At 28.8% G+C, this 19,045-nt stretch overlaps 2 protein-coding genes across 2 annotated transcripts in view; both read right to left on the bottom strand.

The window, feature by feature from the left end:
* The window catches only part of LOC142320763 (salivary endonuclease-like), a 32,066-nt gene extending 26,200 nt beyond the window's left edge, over positions 1 to 5,866 (bottom strand). Inside the window, exons 1-2 of the mRNA XM_075358756.1 lie at positions 5,708 to 5,866; positions 3,191 to 3,843 (exon numbers count right to left, since the gene is read on the bottom strand). Coding sequence (XP_075214871.1) covers positions 3,191 to 3,843; positions 5,708 to 5,789 — 735 coding nt within the window. The 5' untranslated portion in view covers positions 5,790 to 5,866. The remainder of the gene's footprint in view (positions 1 to 3,190; positions 3,844 to 5,707) is intronic.
* Positions 5,867 to 15,352: 9,486 nt separating this feature from the next.
* Positions 15,353 to 19,045, bottom strand: part of LOC142320753 (membrane-bound alkaline phosphatase-like) — a 167,051-nt gene continuing 163,358 nt past the window's right edge. The window contains exon 9 of the mRNA XM_075358748.1: positions 15,353 to 18,321. Within this exon, the coding sequence (XP_075214863.1) occupies positions 18,122 to 18,321 (200 nt within the window). The 3' untranslated portion in view covers positions 15,353 to 18,121. The remainder of the gene's footprint in view (positions 18,322 to 19,045) is intronic.

Raw genomic sequence — 19,045 nt, 5'->3', positions numbered from 1 at the left:
GGTTTTGTTTCAATATTATATTGTAGATTTTGCAATGCTATTGTTGTACAAGAAAACCACATATTTAAAAATGTAATAGTCTATTGTTTCCATGCAGCTTCTTTCTTTATATTCGGTACTTTTATTTTGTTTGTTATACTGACAAATAAGGTAACATCTGTGAGTTTATTGAATCATTTTTTTTTTTTTTAGCTCACTATATTACCTTTATGTGTGTTAAAATTTTATGTTTTAGTAATATTAATTAATATATAAAAAGAAGAATTGCTTTCAAAAACTCAAGCCAGAACCAAGAAATTGCTAATGCTCTTGATTTTATTGGAAAAACACCAAATTTAGTAAAATGGTAACAGAAAGTAAGAAACTGAGTTGATAGTTTCATTTTAATTTTTGTAATTATCCAGTAAAATATAGTATTACCAGAGGTCAATTTCTTGAAACACTAGATGTGAGAAATTAGAGAATACTAATGTTTGAGAATTATATTAGAAATTATGGGTTTATTTAAAATAATTGTTTAAAGAGTAAAATAAAAAAGCTTGATATCTGATCAGAATGATCATCAAAATATAAGAAATGGTATAAGAGAAACTTGCCATTAATCTAGGATTTAATGCAAAAAGAATTTCGACTGTCTTTTCAATGAACAGTTCATATGTTTTGGACAGTCAAGGGTATAGAAACCGTCAACTAAAAAGCACTGTCCAAGATATTGTTCGCAAGTGACTGAAACTTCATTCTTATAATCTGCTGTTACTCCGTGAAATTAAACTGAATAAAAACAATAAAGCATAAATTTTTAATGATCATGTTAAACAACATTTCTGATGATGAAAACTATATGCAGTGCATTTTATTTTCTGATGAAGCAACGTTTCATGTTGATGGAATTGTGAATCATCATAATTGTTGAGTATAAGGCTCAGAAAAACCATACAAGTCAGTATTTGTCCACGACAGTACGGAAGTGACTATCTGGTGTGGTGTCATACATAATCAAATTTTTGGGCCATTTTTTTTTCAGAAGCAGACTATTACATGGATAATATACTTGGACATGCTAGAAAACTTTGTATTTTGCAGATTGAAAATAAGTAGGATCTAATTTTCCAAAAGAATTGAGTCCCTCCACTTTATACAGAAGTTGTGTGGACTGCACTCAATACAGGATCTCAGAAGGGCGCCGGTATCTGTGGCATGAGTGGTAGCATCTTGACCATTCATCCGGAGGTCCTGGGTTCAAATTCCGGCCAGGCATGACACTTTTTACACATGCTACAAATCATTCATCTCATCCTCTGAAGCAATACATAATGGTGGTTCCGGAGGTTAAAAAAAAAAGATTCTCAGAAGGTCAGAAAGAGAGAGAAGATTCATAGCTTAGCCACTGCTAAGTCCCAATCTTCTTTTGGGGATACATAAATGATATAGTATATTAAAAAAAAAATCCAGTTATTTGACCATCTGTGCCAAAGAACATCAGCAGCTGTAGAAATGACTCCTGTAGACATCCTTGCCAGAATGTGGAATGAGGGGGATTACTGGTTTGAAATCGGCAGAGCAGTAAATGATGCTCATATTGAGTTATACTAAGTAAAAAAAACCCTTAAACTTTACACTTTCAGGTAATAAAAAAAATAAATTTGTAATTCTAAATGTAAATAAATTTAATTTAAAACCAGTTAGTTCTTTTTCAGAGACCTGGGGTACTTCCACAATGACACTGACTTTAATTTAATGGTATAGCTACAGCATACTTTCAGTGCTGCATGCAAATGAATTAGGTAGCAATTATGGTAAAATTTATGTATATTATTTATTCATTTTTAATGTAGCTATATTTTAAGATTTAAATTACTTATATATTTTAGAATTGTATAGTATCTAAATATTTAAAAAGCATCTTCTGATTAGGTTGTTTTATTTGAATTTTTGAACATACAAAAAATATTGAAGTATAGTAAAAAAAAGTAAATAGATAAAAAAATAACTATTGTACTGCACCTCAAAATATCATTAATTGTAATTGCATGATGTACAATTAAGTAAGCAGGTAAGCAGTTAAGTAAGCACAGAAAATAAATTAGGACATATAATACACAGTGCCATAAAACCCTAATCATCACATTTATAAAATATACTTTACTTGAATTTATGTAGTTGGAAAAAGAATTGATTGAAACTTTGCCTAACAAACTTCTGCTATGAATTACTAACCAACTGTTCATGTTTATTGTAATGCTTATAATTTTTCCTGCTTACTGTGTTAAATATCTATAGATACCAGATGGTGTCTGGCAGCTAAATCTAAAACCTTTTAATCTAGATATTAGGATATTAATCACTGTATTAGTTGATCAGTGAAAAAAAAAATTTAAATTAAAAAAATAAATTTGTTGGGCAATTATTCTAATAAAATCAAATTATTTAACATCCTTTCTAAATCCTAATAAAACTTTAAAATAATGGATTTTTGAAAATTCAAACAACAGTAAAGATATTTTACTTAAGGAACATTTTTTATATTTAGAAACACAAACATATATGTTCTTGATCACCTAAAAACTTAATCTTCATAATTGTAACTATTCATTATTTTAGTGTTAAGAACTATCTGAACTTGTCAAGTTTAATGTGAATGTTAAGCATAAGCATCTTGAATAAGCTATTAATCCCAGTTATGAATATATATATATATATATATATATATATAGTTGTGTGAAATTTTTACAAAGTTAAATTTGGATTAAAGAATACAAGAATTCCAAATGATTCTGTGAACATCAAGGTTGGAAATATAACATTTGTGAAAACTGTATTATGTATATACAGACTTGTCTGTAAACAAGTTTGTTCTATCATTTATCAAAACTGAATAACTCAGCTGAAGAATGAATGAATCTGACATATAAGAATGAATGATTATTATCTTTATTATTATTATTATTATTATTATTATAGTTTTGTTATTTGTGATATTAATTCTGGTTTTCAATTATGAATAAATATTGTTAATTTTGATAAATATCTAATCCCTAATTTTTAGTTTTAGAATGTAGATTTCTAATTTTTCTTTTAATTTCTAAATAATTATATAAAATTTAAAATAATTATGAAGTGTTGAAAAATATATATATATATATTAAACCATATAGACAACAGATAAGTAAAATTTAGATTAGATAAGTACCTGTTCAGAGTTTAAAGAAACTGTTGTTCCAGTAATGCATCTCATTTCTAAAGATGACTGGGTGATATCACCACTTTCTATTAATATTCCATTACCTTTACCTGGGCATTCCAAATAAACAGTTTCTTTCATGTCAAATTCCAATGCACCAACTCCTTTGTTGTATGTACTGTTGTCAGATGTTATTAAAGTAGGCAGTACTAAAAGATAATTATTGTTTTTGTCTTTAACCAAAAATATGGGTTCTTTATCTTTGTTAATGTCCTGATTTAATTTTAATGAACAAGTTGCTCCATCTTCAATTGATAAAAATGTGAAACCAGTTTCATCAGTTAATGATTTTTCAGCTTTATTATGTTCACTGCTAAAAGAAAAGCTGTTTTTTACATTTTTTTTATTACTATTTGATTCTAACTGCTCATCTGTTGTTATAACTTCATTACCATTTTTACTAGGCATTTCTGTTTTAACAGGTGACTGATTAATACCTTTTTTACTAGGTTTTTTCTGTAATTTTTTCTTCCCAGGTTCTGGTTTATAGTCATCATTATTACAATCGTTATAATTATGATTATCATCATCACATTTGGAGTTACTATCGGCAGTTTTAAATGTTTTACAGCCTAAGGAAATATTAATATCTTGTAATTCTTCTGTGGAAGAAAGAAAATAGCCTCATTAATCAATGGTTTGTATAGAGGATCTTTTTTGTTTATTTTCTCAATTAAATTTCCTTATTTATTATTATTCAAATGAAACAATTTCAATTTAATGTATATTAATGCTGTACTACATATGGATGTTATCAGATATCTGATATAATTTATATTGTATAAGTAATGGTAAATTATACATTTAAAATACTGATTTTAATTTTCAGAACATCTCTTTAGTTAACAAATGGTAATTAATTTTAGGTTGGAATGGAGGTAGGGATTCTGAATATTTTATTTAGAGAAGTGATTGAGAACTGCGCAGTGCTCTATACAAAATTGTGAGCTGACTAATTGTGGATGCATTGTGAACATTATGTAGATTACTGGTTTTAAAACCAAATATTATATTAAATTAGTCTCTTTTATTAAATGTCTATTGAAGTAACTATATAAATAAAATACAGATACAAAGGTAATTATGAGAAAAAAAGAGATTTAATGGAAAGAAGGTAAGATTACATTCGGCTTATGAAATGTAAGATCTGTTCCTCAAAAACAAACCATCTGTTTATTAATGTGATCACTCAATAAAAAACCTATTTTGTTTGACTGATACACAAAACTTCTAAGTATAACAATATTCTATCATTTTGTACCTGTCACAGAAATGATAGAATTTCTTTGAATTTAAAAAAATTATTATGAAAAGGAACTGTACAAAATGATTTTACTTTAACAATTTTACTATATAATTTTACAAAGGCCTTCATTTAATAGTTTATTCCTTTTTCAATATGATATATTTCTCTATCTAGTGTTTTACATGCTTCTGCATGTAAAACATATGTAACCTGGCATCAAGACCAGTCAAGCTTGAAAATAATAAACATCTCTCTCTTTCCTATCTTGTTACTCCAAACTAATTGAAAATATTCTGTTAAATAGACAATGGCTTACTTTCATGAAATATTAATTACTTTTTAATGATATGTAGTGTAGCTTTGTTCTCAACAAGTTAATTACCAAATCGGTAAATTTTATTCGAGAATAAATTTTTTGAAGGTAAAAATAAGGTATAAGTAGTGTATCTGGACTGTAGTAAAATCTTTGAAACTGTCAACTTTTCATTACTACTACTACTACTACTACTACTACTACACAAGTAATAAGGTCATAGAATTAGAGGTAAATGTTTAGATACAGAAAAATGTTTCCCAGAAAATATTCTTCAAACTTAAATTTATTAAATCTTCAGCATATATGTTTTTATTTTTGTTGCAAATGAATCATTAATTATTTTATGTTATAAAATAATAGCTTATTCCATGGAATAACTAATTATAGTATAAAATAATTTCCTTATTTTATTTAATGATCATAATATGTGTTTTAAAAAGTAGGAAATTCTTTAAAAAATCAACAACACTACTACAATTAAATTAAAGAAAACATTTACATTTACATTTACGACTACCATTAGTTTTTATACAAGATATATATAACACTGTTGTGGATAAGTCAAAAAATTAGGCGTTCATAGATAGGTTTTTCCTTCAAAAGTATACAAAACAAAATAATGATAAAGACTGGGCATAGACATAAGCTAAAAAATTAATTTACTTTATTATATATTTAAATATTATCATTTAATCAGTGACTTGTAATAAGAATAACTTTCAAAAAAATTTTATGTATTTTCATACCTACTTATTAATTGCTCATGAAAAACATCAATTAAATATTGTAGCTTGGAAGAAGTTTATTAAAAGAAAAATTAAAAAAGTAGAAATTATGTTTCTTATAAAAAAATATACGATATTTTTACTTATTCTCTTTAATTATCACAATAAAATTTACTTACCATTATTTGCTCTTCTACATTCTATTTCTACTAATGGATGAATTGTTAAGATTATAACAATTACTACAATTTTGAAGTACATTGGATAATAATAAAAAATTATATTATGGATACAATAATGAAATTGCGTTTCTTTAAAGCATATTTATACCTGACAGCTCTATTACATGATATGCGCTACACAACAGAACCAATTATATTTCTTACACTTGAATAAATAAATTTCAATTATAAAAATAATATATATTTAAACAAGTACTGAAGGTGTAATAAATAACTTATTATCACTCATAAATAGTCTATAGATTAATTTACAGATGTGCTTCTACTGGTTGATGTAATATGAAATTAGCTTTCTCATACTTTTATATAGACAGTAAGAATCTTAAGGATTTAATTTCTTTTTCACTAGAAATAAGGCTAGAATTATGAATTTCAAATTATTCTGGTTTTAATGATAAATTTTTCAGACATGCAATATATAGAGATACAAACAATTGCAAAAGGAAGAATACAATTTTGATGAGGAAGAAGATGCAGATTTATATAATAGCAAAGAATGTAAATAAATAGTTAAAGTAATGCAATGTCTTCATTAGAGAAATTATGATGAGCACTTACAAAACATAGCTAATGAAAATTTGGCTGTAGGTAATCTGCTGTACGTTGTGCCAAAATGTATATCTATAAAAATGATAAAATTTATAGTATTTCTTCAGCTTTCCACTTATGTATTCTTTCCCATTTTTACACAAAAAATATGTAAAAATGAAACATCACATCTTCAGTAATATTAACATCACTGATTACCAGTACAGCTTCAGCTTAAACCAATGGTTGGTGATTTTTATTGGTAATCCATTGTAGAACATTGACCAGTCGGAGTAGACATTCGTGGAGTATTATGCTTATTTGGTTAGGGCAATTCAACCTTTTCAGCTCTACGACCCCCAAAAAGTAAAAAAATATATGAGTATTTCGTGACCCCTCAACCCCAACCAAATGCAATTTAATTAAAACTATTTAGCTGCATTAATAGCGACGGGTATGAACATACATATATGAAGTGTACAAACATGAGCAATTTACAGGTTCCAACTTGATGTGTATGAGCTCCTTGTAATTTGATCTGCTTACATAATATTCACTGTGGGAACGTCATGTTCGAACATGCTTATGATACGTTTGAACACGTCGTGCTCTCAGCAATATAGAATAGTAGAAGAGGCATAAGGTATTGCGGAACATCAGTTAGTTTAGTTGTAAAGCATGCATCTACTGCTTTGTTCAAGTATTTAAAAGTGTAGTTTCATTGAAAGTTATAATAATTGAGGCTTCAGTTTTCAGCATGCAGTCAAATGGTGTACTGTTTTTTACTTTTCTTTTTCAATTAGATTCTTGTATAAAATGGATGAATTTGTGAAAAACAAAGTGAGGCATCTACAACCATTGAATCGTTTGGTAAAAAGACAAGACTGTACAATGACAATTATTTAAATTATGGTTTTACCTAATTGAATTTAAAGCCACAGTGCATTGTTAGCTTTCAAGTCCTCTTCGATGAAAGCATGAAGCCATCAAAATAAATTCAGCAGTAGGGGAAAGTATTAATCTGGTTATTGGAATTGTGAGATGATGAATATATGATGCTGTTGGCTTTTCTTTTATTAAGAAGCCTGACGTCTGATATTCTTAAAAAACCACAAGTTTTCTTTAGGTTTATAGTACAATAGCTTTATTAAGTTACTGATACATACAGAAGATTTAGTAACAAAACTTGTAGAGAATTTAATTCTGAGAAAATTAATGTAAACAGAACCAATAAAAGTAAATAAAACCGTTTAAAAATCAGTTTTTTATTGAAGCAAACAGAAGAAAAACAGGTAGAAATCGTATTATTCTTTCTGCACTTAATAAACATTTTTTTTTTTTAAAACAGAAATGCTAATTACTGAAAATAATTTTAAAAGAAAAACAGAATTTATAGAATAATATTTTAGCTCTGTATTTTCAGTAATTTACACAGGTAAAACGAAATAATTATTTAAAAAAGTTAGTTGAAATTATGTTACTTTAGAAGTATTTACAAAAATTTATGGTATAAGTTGATAATACTTAGTACCTGGTCAACAATGAAAATTATGTACTTCGTTTGAATCTGTTGTCAAAAATTACCGTGCAGATAAAGGAAGTGTAGTGTTATCATATCGTAGTGTAAAAATGCTATTTAAATTTTCTAATGAGGAATATGCCGATATAATTTTTGTTTATGCATTTTGTAATGGAAATTTTGAAGCTGCTCGACGTGAATATCAGGAGAGATTTCCTGGACGGCGGATTCCAAATACAAAAACTTCTTCCGTGTATTACAATTTACCAACAAAACGGTCATTTCCAACGTGTTTGATTTCTGTTGAACGCCAAGTAAATCATCGTATTAATGATAAAGATCGCATGATTCAGCATATTCAGCGTAGCCCAGGCACTAGTAGCCCAGTCGCACTGGTTTGTCAAAAAACAAAGTGTGGCGCGCATCCTATGTAAAGAAAATATTTATCCTTTCCGCCTGCAAAAGGTTCAAAATTTGCGGCAACAGATTACCTCCAGCGGTTTAATTTCTGTGTTGGCTTCCAGGCAACGCTGATAAGGTAAATTAAATTTTATATACTGATGAAGCCACTTTTACGAAGAACGGAGTTTTCAATTCTAAAAGGAGTCGCTTATGAAGCGAAGACAATTCACATGATACTGTGTAAACTAGTTTCCAACAAATTTCACGTTAATGTTTGGTGTGGCATTATTTATGACAGAATTCTGGAACCATTTGTTTTCAATTAAAACCTTACGGGAGATGCATGTTTATTTCTTTAAAAATAATTTGCCGGCGTTAGAGGATGTATCTTTACAAACTACGTTGCAAATGGTTTTCCAGCACGAAGGTGCAACCCACATTTTCTTTAGTAGCTAGAAATCACTTGAATGCTAATTTCTTAAACTGAATTGGACGTGGTGAATCAATCAATTGGTCACCTCGATAACCTGACTTAACGCCACTAGATTACTTCATTTGAGGCTATATGCAAACGATAGTATACAAAAAAAAAACCGCTAATACTAAAGAAGAATAACTCGTTAAAATGCTAAATGCTATTGAATTTTAACCAAACGATCCTGAGATGATACAAAAAGCCACCGGAAATATTTTACGTCGGGCAGAGTGCTGTATTCATTGTGAAGGAGGGAATCTTGAACAATTAACTGCAACTGAGGTTTGTTATTCTGTTACCATCGATTCTGTTTCCATGTATTTTATTATTTATTTTCTGTATCAGGTACAGAATATTACGATTTTCTGTTTATTTTTCGTCTGTCTTCAATAAAAAATCTGATGTGAACACTACATGACTTCCTTGTACGCCTATTAAATTACATATTCACTTTTTTTCTCCACTTCATTTAAATTTATTTCATTTGAAAGTGAGATACGTTCCTGCAATTCTTTAATAAAGTTGACAGTTATACAATTCCTGAAATTTTAGTTTTTATTTACTTAAAAATATTTATACAATTAGTACAACAAACTTACATGAAATATTAGGATAGAGTAAAAGCCCCTTTAACATTAACAGAAGATGATAATCATAAAGAGGAAAAAATGTTAAAACCAAAGAAAGAATAAAAAGGTTAAGAGAGGAAAAGCTCTCAATGAGGACTTATTATTGCAGTTAAGAAAAAGTGCTAAATCAAAATTTGTTTGGATTTTAGGCTTTTTTTGGACATTTTGGTTCAGTAGATCGTAATCAAAAAGAGAGGTGCATAACTAGATGTTACAACAGTCCTAAATCCAATATTTTAACATCCTACGGATAATCGTTTTTGAGTTATGCGAGGTACATTCGTACGTACAGACGTCACACCGAAACTATTCAAAATGGATTCAGGGATGATGAAAATGGATATTTCCGTTGAAAACCGACATTTTTCGCGATCACAGTATCTCCTTTACTTCGTACAAGGAAGTAAAAACCAATTTTTAAAGGTTTTTATTAACTGTATTTTGTATTAAGTTTCTCAGAATTAAATTCATTAAAGTTTTACACTTAGTAAAAAATCAGGACTAAATACCTTTGCAAATTAAAAAATGGCGGCCATGTTTATTTTTCAATCTGTTATATCTCATAAATATAAGCTTTATCAAAACATATGTTTTGCTAAAATATTAAGCCTTTTATTTTCAACAAAATGACATTTTATTTTTTAAAATCTGTTAACAAATAGCCGAGTTATGGCAGAAAATTGATGTTATAATTTTGTCTGTTTTCATGTCCTCCACTTTACGTTCAATTCGAATAAATATTGTTTTTATTTATTGTAAATTAGTATTAAATTAAGTAAATTTTCTCACAATAAAATTTAATATTACGTAATAATAAAACAATTGATATTAATTTTTCACTTTTGAATAATTTTACACAGCGACTGTTACTGCTGATCCAGTTAACAATGTAAAAATGAAGCTTCTTTCAACAGGAATAGTGTTCAACACTGTCACAACCAGAGGTTGCTAGTCGTCCGTCACGGAATACCACGAATACGTGGGGTTGATGCAGGCAGCAACCGCCTAACAGGGATACTGGGCAAGTGACACGGGTCTGATCTTCATTCGCTCAGTCCAATCAAATAGATGCATGCGGCTGTCGAAACATAATAAAATAAAACAATAACATTAATGTAGTTATTAATTATGGGTTTTCATAATAATCTCGTACGGAAGGAAACTTGTAATTTAAAAAAAAAAAATTAGACGTATAAAAAAAACAATAAGGGCTCTGTATATCACAAGGTAGCATGTGAATACGGAAGGTTTCACATACTACCATGCGGGGTGTTAGTAGGGTTAATAGTAAGTAATGAGAACAGAAAGTGATATAAATGATGAATAGTTTCACAGGGTACCCAGCGAAGGCAAATAGTCGTTTTTACCCGCCCTTGCTTTTTGGTATATTCTACTACAACGGCGATAACTGCGTGTTATCGGCTGTTTTGTTAACGTTGTTAAGCCAGTTAACATCATTAATCGACTTAATGATGTTCACTTAATACCGATCGCATGTCAATATATTGTAGATATCTTTTTCCCGATCGTGGAGAGACGTACTCGATCGTAATAATGTGTTTTATTTTATTTATCGTAATAGTTGATGATTTGTAAGGTATACAATTCTGCTGGATCTATACCTGATCCGATTGCAATATATTTTTTCAGTATAAACCGGCGTATACTCCAAACCCCCTTGCAGTGCTAGTACTCATCACCTGATCCAAAAAAAAAACCTAGAGGGGTTAGTTCTAAGCAGAAGAATTACAGTGTGTGGAATTATAAATTACACAAATGACTTGTGCTGTAACATTCTGTAGAAAACACGAGCATGTCTTGTTGAAAGTAATTTTTAAACAGGACATCATGAAGGAAGCAATAGTATTATTGAGTCAGAGGATGTAATAAAGGAACATTGTTAATACTTAGTCCACAGATGTGATGGATTGTGTTGATAATGTGAACCGCCGAATATTGACTGGAAAACTGTGATCAACAAAAATAAAATTAATAAAGATTTAAATTTTAATTCTGATAACAGGTACTGTGCTATTAATAAGGAAAAGTAGTGTTAATATGTTTATTTCTTTAGCAGTTACTGCTAAACATTATTTGTATACAATTTATTGATCTCAAAAATAATTTTCCTTATTTATTTACTATGATAGATAACACCTTGAGTTTTAATACATGGAATCATGATTTATAGATTTTACTTCTGTTAAATGTTTACTCCGTTTAGAATTTATTAAATGGTTTGTTGGTCCAGAGTCTGGAACGAAATAAAAGTTATTCTTTCATTTATTAACAATAATGAGATAAGATTGTTGACATCTCCTGATTATTCCTTTGGTTTAATGTTATTTCCTGGTGTGCAGTAAAATTTTTCTCTTCTTCTTCTACCCTTTCCATACAAGACTTACTTCTTGAATTGATTTTACTTTCCCGTCTAGCGTAGTAGCAGAGATATAGCTTTAGAAGGGAAAGTATTGTAATCGGCCCAGTTTGGAGATATACGGTTTTCACCGGATCTTGACACGTAAGGAACCCAAAAAATCGAATGGACATTTTCCGGATGTTCATATGTGCTTATGTGGGTTTGGTCTTGTTGTCCTTTTATCTCAAAAATTACTGGACCGATTTTGACCAAACTTGGGTCAGATTACTTCTATGTATGGGGCATAGATGTCATTAAATTTTCAACTTAAAACTTCAAGGGGGTGAGCCTGTACAACAGTCATCCTCAGCATCTTGAGATTTCGCCTAATTAAGGTCTTAGTTTTCTTATGCACATTTATTAATTAAAAAATGATAATATTTGCCAAATCGCATCCCCACCCCAAATAAATGATCTAAATAAACTAGCGGCTGAACGGGTATAATGCCTCAACAATTCTCACCACAAGAAGCGCTAGTGTAGCACTGTGACGTACAGCTGTTGTAGTTGTCCGCTATGTTGTGACGTCACAAGTGAGCGGTAGATTTAAATAAATGAATAATATTTAAAGTGTAAAAAAGTATTTAAAGTGGCCGCTAGTACCGCCATACCCGCGCGAACGAGATATGGTATGCGCACACCCTTTAGTTAGAATCGTTGAATTAAATAAACAAAATAATATTATATTTAAATAAAATTATAAATATTTTTAATTAAGTTGTGTGTGTAAGCCGTGCATCAGAAAAAAGCCACGTGACGGGAAAGTCCTAAAACTGGGATGTCAGCTTTTTCTACAATCAATTCATTTGTGACCAATCTTATATTTATGTCATTGAAATTGGAATGAATCTTTGCTTCGTCCACTTTGCTGCTTCCATTTATTAAAATTCTGATGGCTTTACTTTATTTTATTTTATGCAGCCCTTAAAATCTTTCCAGTAACTCTCAGATTCAATACCTGATAAATTGACATCTACATTTTTACATTCTCTTTTCTTTAATAACTTATTTTTAACAAATTGAAAATGAATTTTATTAGGTTTTTTTTTTAAATACAAAACACCACTCTTGAATTTTTTTATTTATTTTGTTACTCAAATTTTGTTATTTAACAGTCAACCATATTGTTTACTCATGTTTAATTTATTTACTAAAATTATTTCCTTGGAATGAATCCATAGTGTTTGTTATTTCTTATAACTCAGTCCTAGTTTTGGCCAACAACATTATCAGTAAATCTTTAATTTTCTTTGCCCCCTGAACTGTTGTTATTCTGCTCTCAAATGTGTTACAATTCCTTCTTTTCTTTTCCCTTGCAAGTAGGTTGAATCCTTGCCTTACTATATATTTTTGTTGGTACTTTTCTTCTTTAAATTCTCCTATTTTTTTAAAAATCAACCATTCTTTTCCATTTGATATCATTATACCAACATTAATTAATGTTTTCACAAAATTTAGAAATGCAATGTTGATTAGCTTTGTGTTTTTTTCAACTTATAAACCTTTTTCAAAGACTAAATAACCTTTTTCTATTTCTTTGTTTTTCCTCAAATCAAATGGTTTTTTATTCTCCCTTGGTCTATTTTTTATAGACAACTCTATGGTATATTAATTTTATGAACTGATTTGTAGTAGGTGGTAATACAGTTATGTATGTACTCAGTGAGGAGGGAACAGTTGCACCCTGGAACAGTTGCTTTGATATTGGAAGGACAGGTAGATGGAAAAATTGTACAGGCAGGTAATGTTTGGAACATATAAAACAAATTGTTAAGGATGTAGGATGTATGGCGTATACTGAAATGAAATAACTGACACTAAATAGGGAATCTTGGAGAGCTGCATCAACCCAGTCAAATGACTGAGACAAAAAACAACCAGTATGTAGTATAGTATGTTCCTGCACTCCTTGCTTTACTCATGTGTATCTTATTTTATGATGTTTTAAAAACAGGTCACAATTACTAGTATATATTTTATAAAAAATCCTAATACGAATAAAAATGAAGGTTCCCCTGTATTTCTCTGATCTAGTCCATAATTTCTGACAGTTCTTTCTTTCCATCCTTTCTCTAGTATAGAATTTCAGCCCTTCATTAAAATGAGTTTTATTACATTTTAATATTTGCCTTATTATTCTGTTACTTCATAAATCTTTATCTTATGGCAAAAAAACTGATATAAATAGTTATAGTATTTTCATTGGTTTGGGCTTTGAATCCACCCTGACTAAAACATTTCTCCCATGATGAGCTTATAATAAAATATCTGTTTTCCACTTTCTTATTAAAAATTGTTATTCCTACCCTGGATTCCCAATATTTTATAATATTCAATCAAAAGAACTATTTTTTTAAAAATCTTAGTTCATTAATTGCTGATTAATACTTAATACCTAATCTTAACATATCTACTTTTCATTTTAAATTTTATAACCTACCTCTCATTAGTAATATTATGCTCAGATTCAAACAATATTATGGTTTTTATATTTTCTAATGACTTCCTCAGAATATAACGTATTCAGAGTTTCAACTGTGAAATAATTTTACATTCAGTTTATTTTCTGAAGCGGTGTTATAATATTTATAGGAAGAATATCTATTAAGGAAACATTTCCTTTTAATATACAGCTGTAGTTTTCCATTGCTTTTATACAAACAAAACTTCAGTAGTTAGCTTTATAGTTTCATTGTTAACCTGTAAGATAGTTTCATTGTTAGTTTGTAGGTACCATCTATAATGGTGGTACCTATGATATGGCTAACTACTTTTCAAAGGCAACTATACAATCCTTCAGCAACTATATAATTTCATGATTTCTAGAGGGAGCTAAATCATAGCAATTTATAAACCAGGGAATTATTTTAAATCTGCCATTGGTAGTAGGCAGGGTTCCTTCTTAGAATAATCTACAAACATCTTCAAAAAGTTACTTTCCATATTACCAAATTCTCCAGCTCAGGCTGGATTCATTCTGGAGTGCTACATTGTCATGGAGAAAGACACAGAAAATTACAGTTTTATTAAATTTGGTTTTGTTAAAAATCATAGTTTATGTACTAATGGAGTTTGTAAAATTTAAATTTCAAAAATAATTTGGCAAAGGAAGCCAGTCCCTAATATTTTATTTTTTATACTGCATTTTATGAACCACTTCATTTTCAATTAAGTGGATGCTACTCCTTGGTATGCCCCAGGAATGACAGAACTGTCACATTTCCTGTTATACTTAGGACCTGGACTCAGTTCACTTGATCCAACATTGTTGCAACTTTACCAATTTGTTGACTACTTAGATAAAATGTGATGGACCTACCATGAATTTGTTAAATTACAAATTTCAGGTATTTTTTTATCAATTGAGGCTTGTCAAATATTTGTTTGGAATTATACATGTCCTAATGCCAGCATTAAAGATGCAAAAAGTTTCACAGTGTTGCTATCTTGACTCTGCAATTCCTTAAAGAAGAAGATCCATGTTTGTGATAATTGATTAACTAATAAAAAATGAAATAAAATGCATAAGATTCATGGCTTTTATTTTTTCTTTTACTTTTTAATGAGTTCATTGTACATTATAATTAATTTTTAAGGTAGTATCACACTAAAATATAATTACAAAATACATACATTATTCAATCATATTTTCTGTTCTTTTAAGTATTTGTAAATTCTATATTTCTTTTCTCTATAAATCTAAAAACTAATATTTTTTTATAAATAAACATTATAAATAGAAAGACATTACAATTAACTCCTTTCTTTACAATTTTAAATAACTAAGAATAATGCAAAATTAAAAACAAAAATTGTGCTAAGAATAATCTACATCATAACATTACATTTTCTGGTTAATTATTAATCACAAGATTTTTCTAAATTTATAAAAAATTGCAATATCTATCACTTACTTATTATCTATGCCATCTTAAACTGATTAAAATATTTGCTACTACAGTAGAGTTTACTTATTTCATTATATATTACTTGTGCATTTTTTTGTTATGTTAAATATTCAACAAATTTTACTCAATACTAAATATTTTAAATTATTACTAGACTAAATAGGTCCAGGAAGACCTAATAGATAAAAAGTTAAGCCTACCAAAAATACTTTTTTTATTATTAATATTTTTTTATCAGATATTTAATTTTTGTGAAATGTAAGGGATATTCGGTTAAGTGAATAAAACATAGATTTTTTTACTAAATGCTACTTTTTAGTATTACTTCATTTAATGTGATTAAAAGATGTATCTCTTCTTTTATTAACAAGATCAGAATTCTCTTCTGATGGTAGTAGTTGCTTCATCCTTCTAGAAATTATATATCTTCTTTGGTTCAGTAAATAGAAATTAGAAACTACTACTCAGGGATAGTAAGTATATTTCATTAATTTGGAGTATGTGAGGAAGCATGCTTTGTTTTGTTAATTTTCATATGGCAATATTCATGAAAGGAAATGAAAGAAAACTTTATAGTGAGAAGATGAAAATTAATAATTGCAAAGGACTTCTGTGGTTTAAGAATTAACACTTTTTAACAACTGTATTTTTTCCTGTAAAAAAGAAGAATGTGTGGTTGATACATTAAATGGAAATATTTTAGATTCTGTTGGTGATCCTGGCTTATGTAAAGACCACGAATCTTGGTTTTAACTGTTCAATGGTGTATAAAACAATTAATTTAGCTACAGATTAGATTCTTGAAAAAGGAACTGGATACATTTTTCTAGTACACTGGTAATATTAAATAAAATGAAAATTTTGTGGCAAACACGTCACTGATAACCAACTGCCGGTCTATTTGTATTTACCCAGGTGGAAATAAAAAAATTGTTCAGTGATAATTGTGTAGACTGCAAGAGATATTATAGTATTAATGCATAAGATGTGTGTGACAGTGATCACAAGTTTACGTCAGTACTGAATGGCCTGTCCATGAAGCAAGAATGTGGAGATTAAATCCAGTTACATATGTTACAATAAAGAAAGGTGGAATTGCTTGCTTATTCGGAGAATTCTGGGTAAGAATTTCTCCCTAAGTTATCATATTATTTCTCTTGATACAACTCAGCTTAGCAAAATTTTAATGTAATTCAGGACAGGAGAAGAGCAATAATAGATAAAAAACTTTTCACCAGTCCTTGAAATCAAGGACTTCCAGAAGTTGTAAATTATGTCCGTCTCTCTGTGGGATAAATACTGTAAGATAAATGTTACTGTAAGTTGTGCAGTTCTACAGGATGTTACAAGAAGGATGGTCTTGATTTAAAAATCAAAGATATACTTGGAAAACAAACCACCTGACGCATAACAGTATGAGAATGTCGCAAGCAGTGATTGAGGGGAACAGACGCATTAAAAAGTTTTACAACTTATTTGATTTAGCCACCTTTGCAGCCCGTAACAATATACTTCTTGAAACTTTTGTGAAAACTGAATTTTCTTCCTGAGTTAGTATTTCCAAAAAAAATTTTCAGTCTTTCAACTTTGTTGATTTATTTCCTGTCTTTTTTACATCAGTTTTCTTTCCAGCTTTATATTATTGAACACTTCAACTAGTTGTACAACATTAGCTTCTCTTTTGATCTTGTGTGGATACTGTTCTGATATATACTTTTATGTTTTCATTTTTAAAGCGATTACTTAAGGAACTTTAGTTTTTCAGTTACAACTTGCTGCCCAAACTCAAATAAATGAACAATGAATGCTTTATTTACAATTTTCTTCAGTACCAGCCTCTTCATTACGTGACTAGATTTTCATATTTTTCATTTTTACTAACACAGTAAGCAGTTAACTGGGAAAATTATTTTATTTTACTCAAATAAAATTTAAGAGCTAATTATTTTTGTATGACTTCTATCTGTATTATTAATAACAGGAAAAAACTATTCACGTACACTGTTAATTACAATTTAAAACTTTTCCTGGTTCACACAATAGTTTTAATAATAAAGTACAGATAGCTAAACTTTAAAATTCATTTTGTATTTAGTAAGAATGCAAATAACATAATTATTAATTTATGATGAAATAAATTAGTTCTTTGAAATTCTGGCAGTTCTTTGCTTTACAACTCAAATTCAAAATATATATTTGTTTGCGGTTTATTACCTTTAGTATAAAAAAACCTGTGCTTTTAAATTCATTGATCATGATGTCTTATAAATTAGTTAGTAAGACTAGACTGGAAAATATATTTTAATGATTATCAGCTGCTTTTTTCACAATATCAAAACTTATGTTATATTGTGTATATGTAATTAAAGATGTCTAACATAAGTTTATGTCAGTTAAAATACTTCAGTAATGATAATCAATAAATAAAGAATTTAACTTTCGCACACTTTTTTACTTGTTAATTAGATTTACTAACTAGATGAATTGTTACAATATGTTTGACGTGAACCTAAACAAGATGCATATGCCATGGCGACTGGTATTATATTTTGTTCATAGTTACCAACCAAAAGATGTGCCCATGGACCATGTGCAAATACAGCTACATCATCTCCTCCATGCGTTTCTTTGTGATTTGGAAAAGCTGCTGGAAATTTAAAATCATCCCGATCTGAAATGTAACATAAAAAAAAAAGAAAAATGAATTAAGTTGTTAAAAAAAAATTATTAACTTATAACTTCAAAAGTAATATTCATTTTACTGGAATATATGAATATATTTCAATGATGATAATAATAATAAAATATACTTAATGCAGAAATAATATTGTTCATTGTTTGAACAATTCCAATTGCCAATTTCTGAGATTGCTGTCTTTTCAGTAGAGTATATCAATCATTAACCAAGTAGGTTGTAACTGGTCATTCACAAGTTAATAACATAAATTATAATAGTTAAAGTAGTATAGGAATAATAGTTAAATGTTGTTTTCCTGAAAATGATCATTCTCATATTTATTGCTGTCAGAAATGTCTTTTAGTCCTTTGTTCAAATTCATTCTAAAATGATTTTAAAGGACATTTCTCTTGAAAATAAAAACCGCTCTGTAAATTATCTTGCAGAAGTTGTGATACCTGTAAGATTCAAGGTCAAATAGTCTCTGAAATTGTTTGTTACATTTAAATACTTGTCATGGCTTCCATTGTTTATTTACAAAATAAGAGTTTAAAGTTTAAAATTAATAATATGATGAATGGTGATACCAACTATGAAACTTAAGGTATTGATATGTTTTTGCGAAAATTAAAAATATGATACAAGCTGGAAGTTACAGAAAAAAAAGTCGGTATGCTGATATTAATGCAATGATTAAAAGAAATGTACAAAAATAGAG

The sequence above is a fragment of the Lycorma delicatula genome, chromosome 1, assembly GCF_047948215.1.
Source record: "Lycorma delicatula isolate Av1 chromosome 1, ASM4794821v1, whole genome shotgun sequence".
Lineage (NCBI taxonomy): Eukaryota > Metazoa > Arthropoda > Insecta > Hemiptera > Fulgoridae > Lycorma > Lycorma delicatula.
Note: the sequence above shows the minus strand (reverse complement) of the source record. Positions and strands in the feature narration are given on the sequence as shown.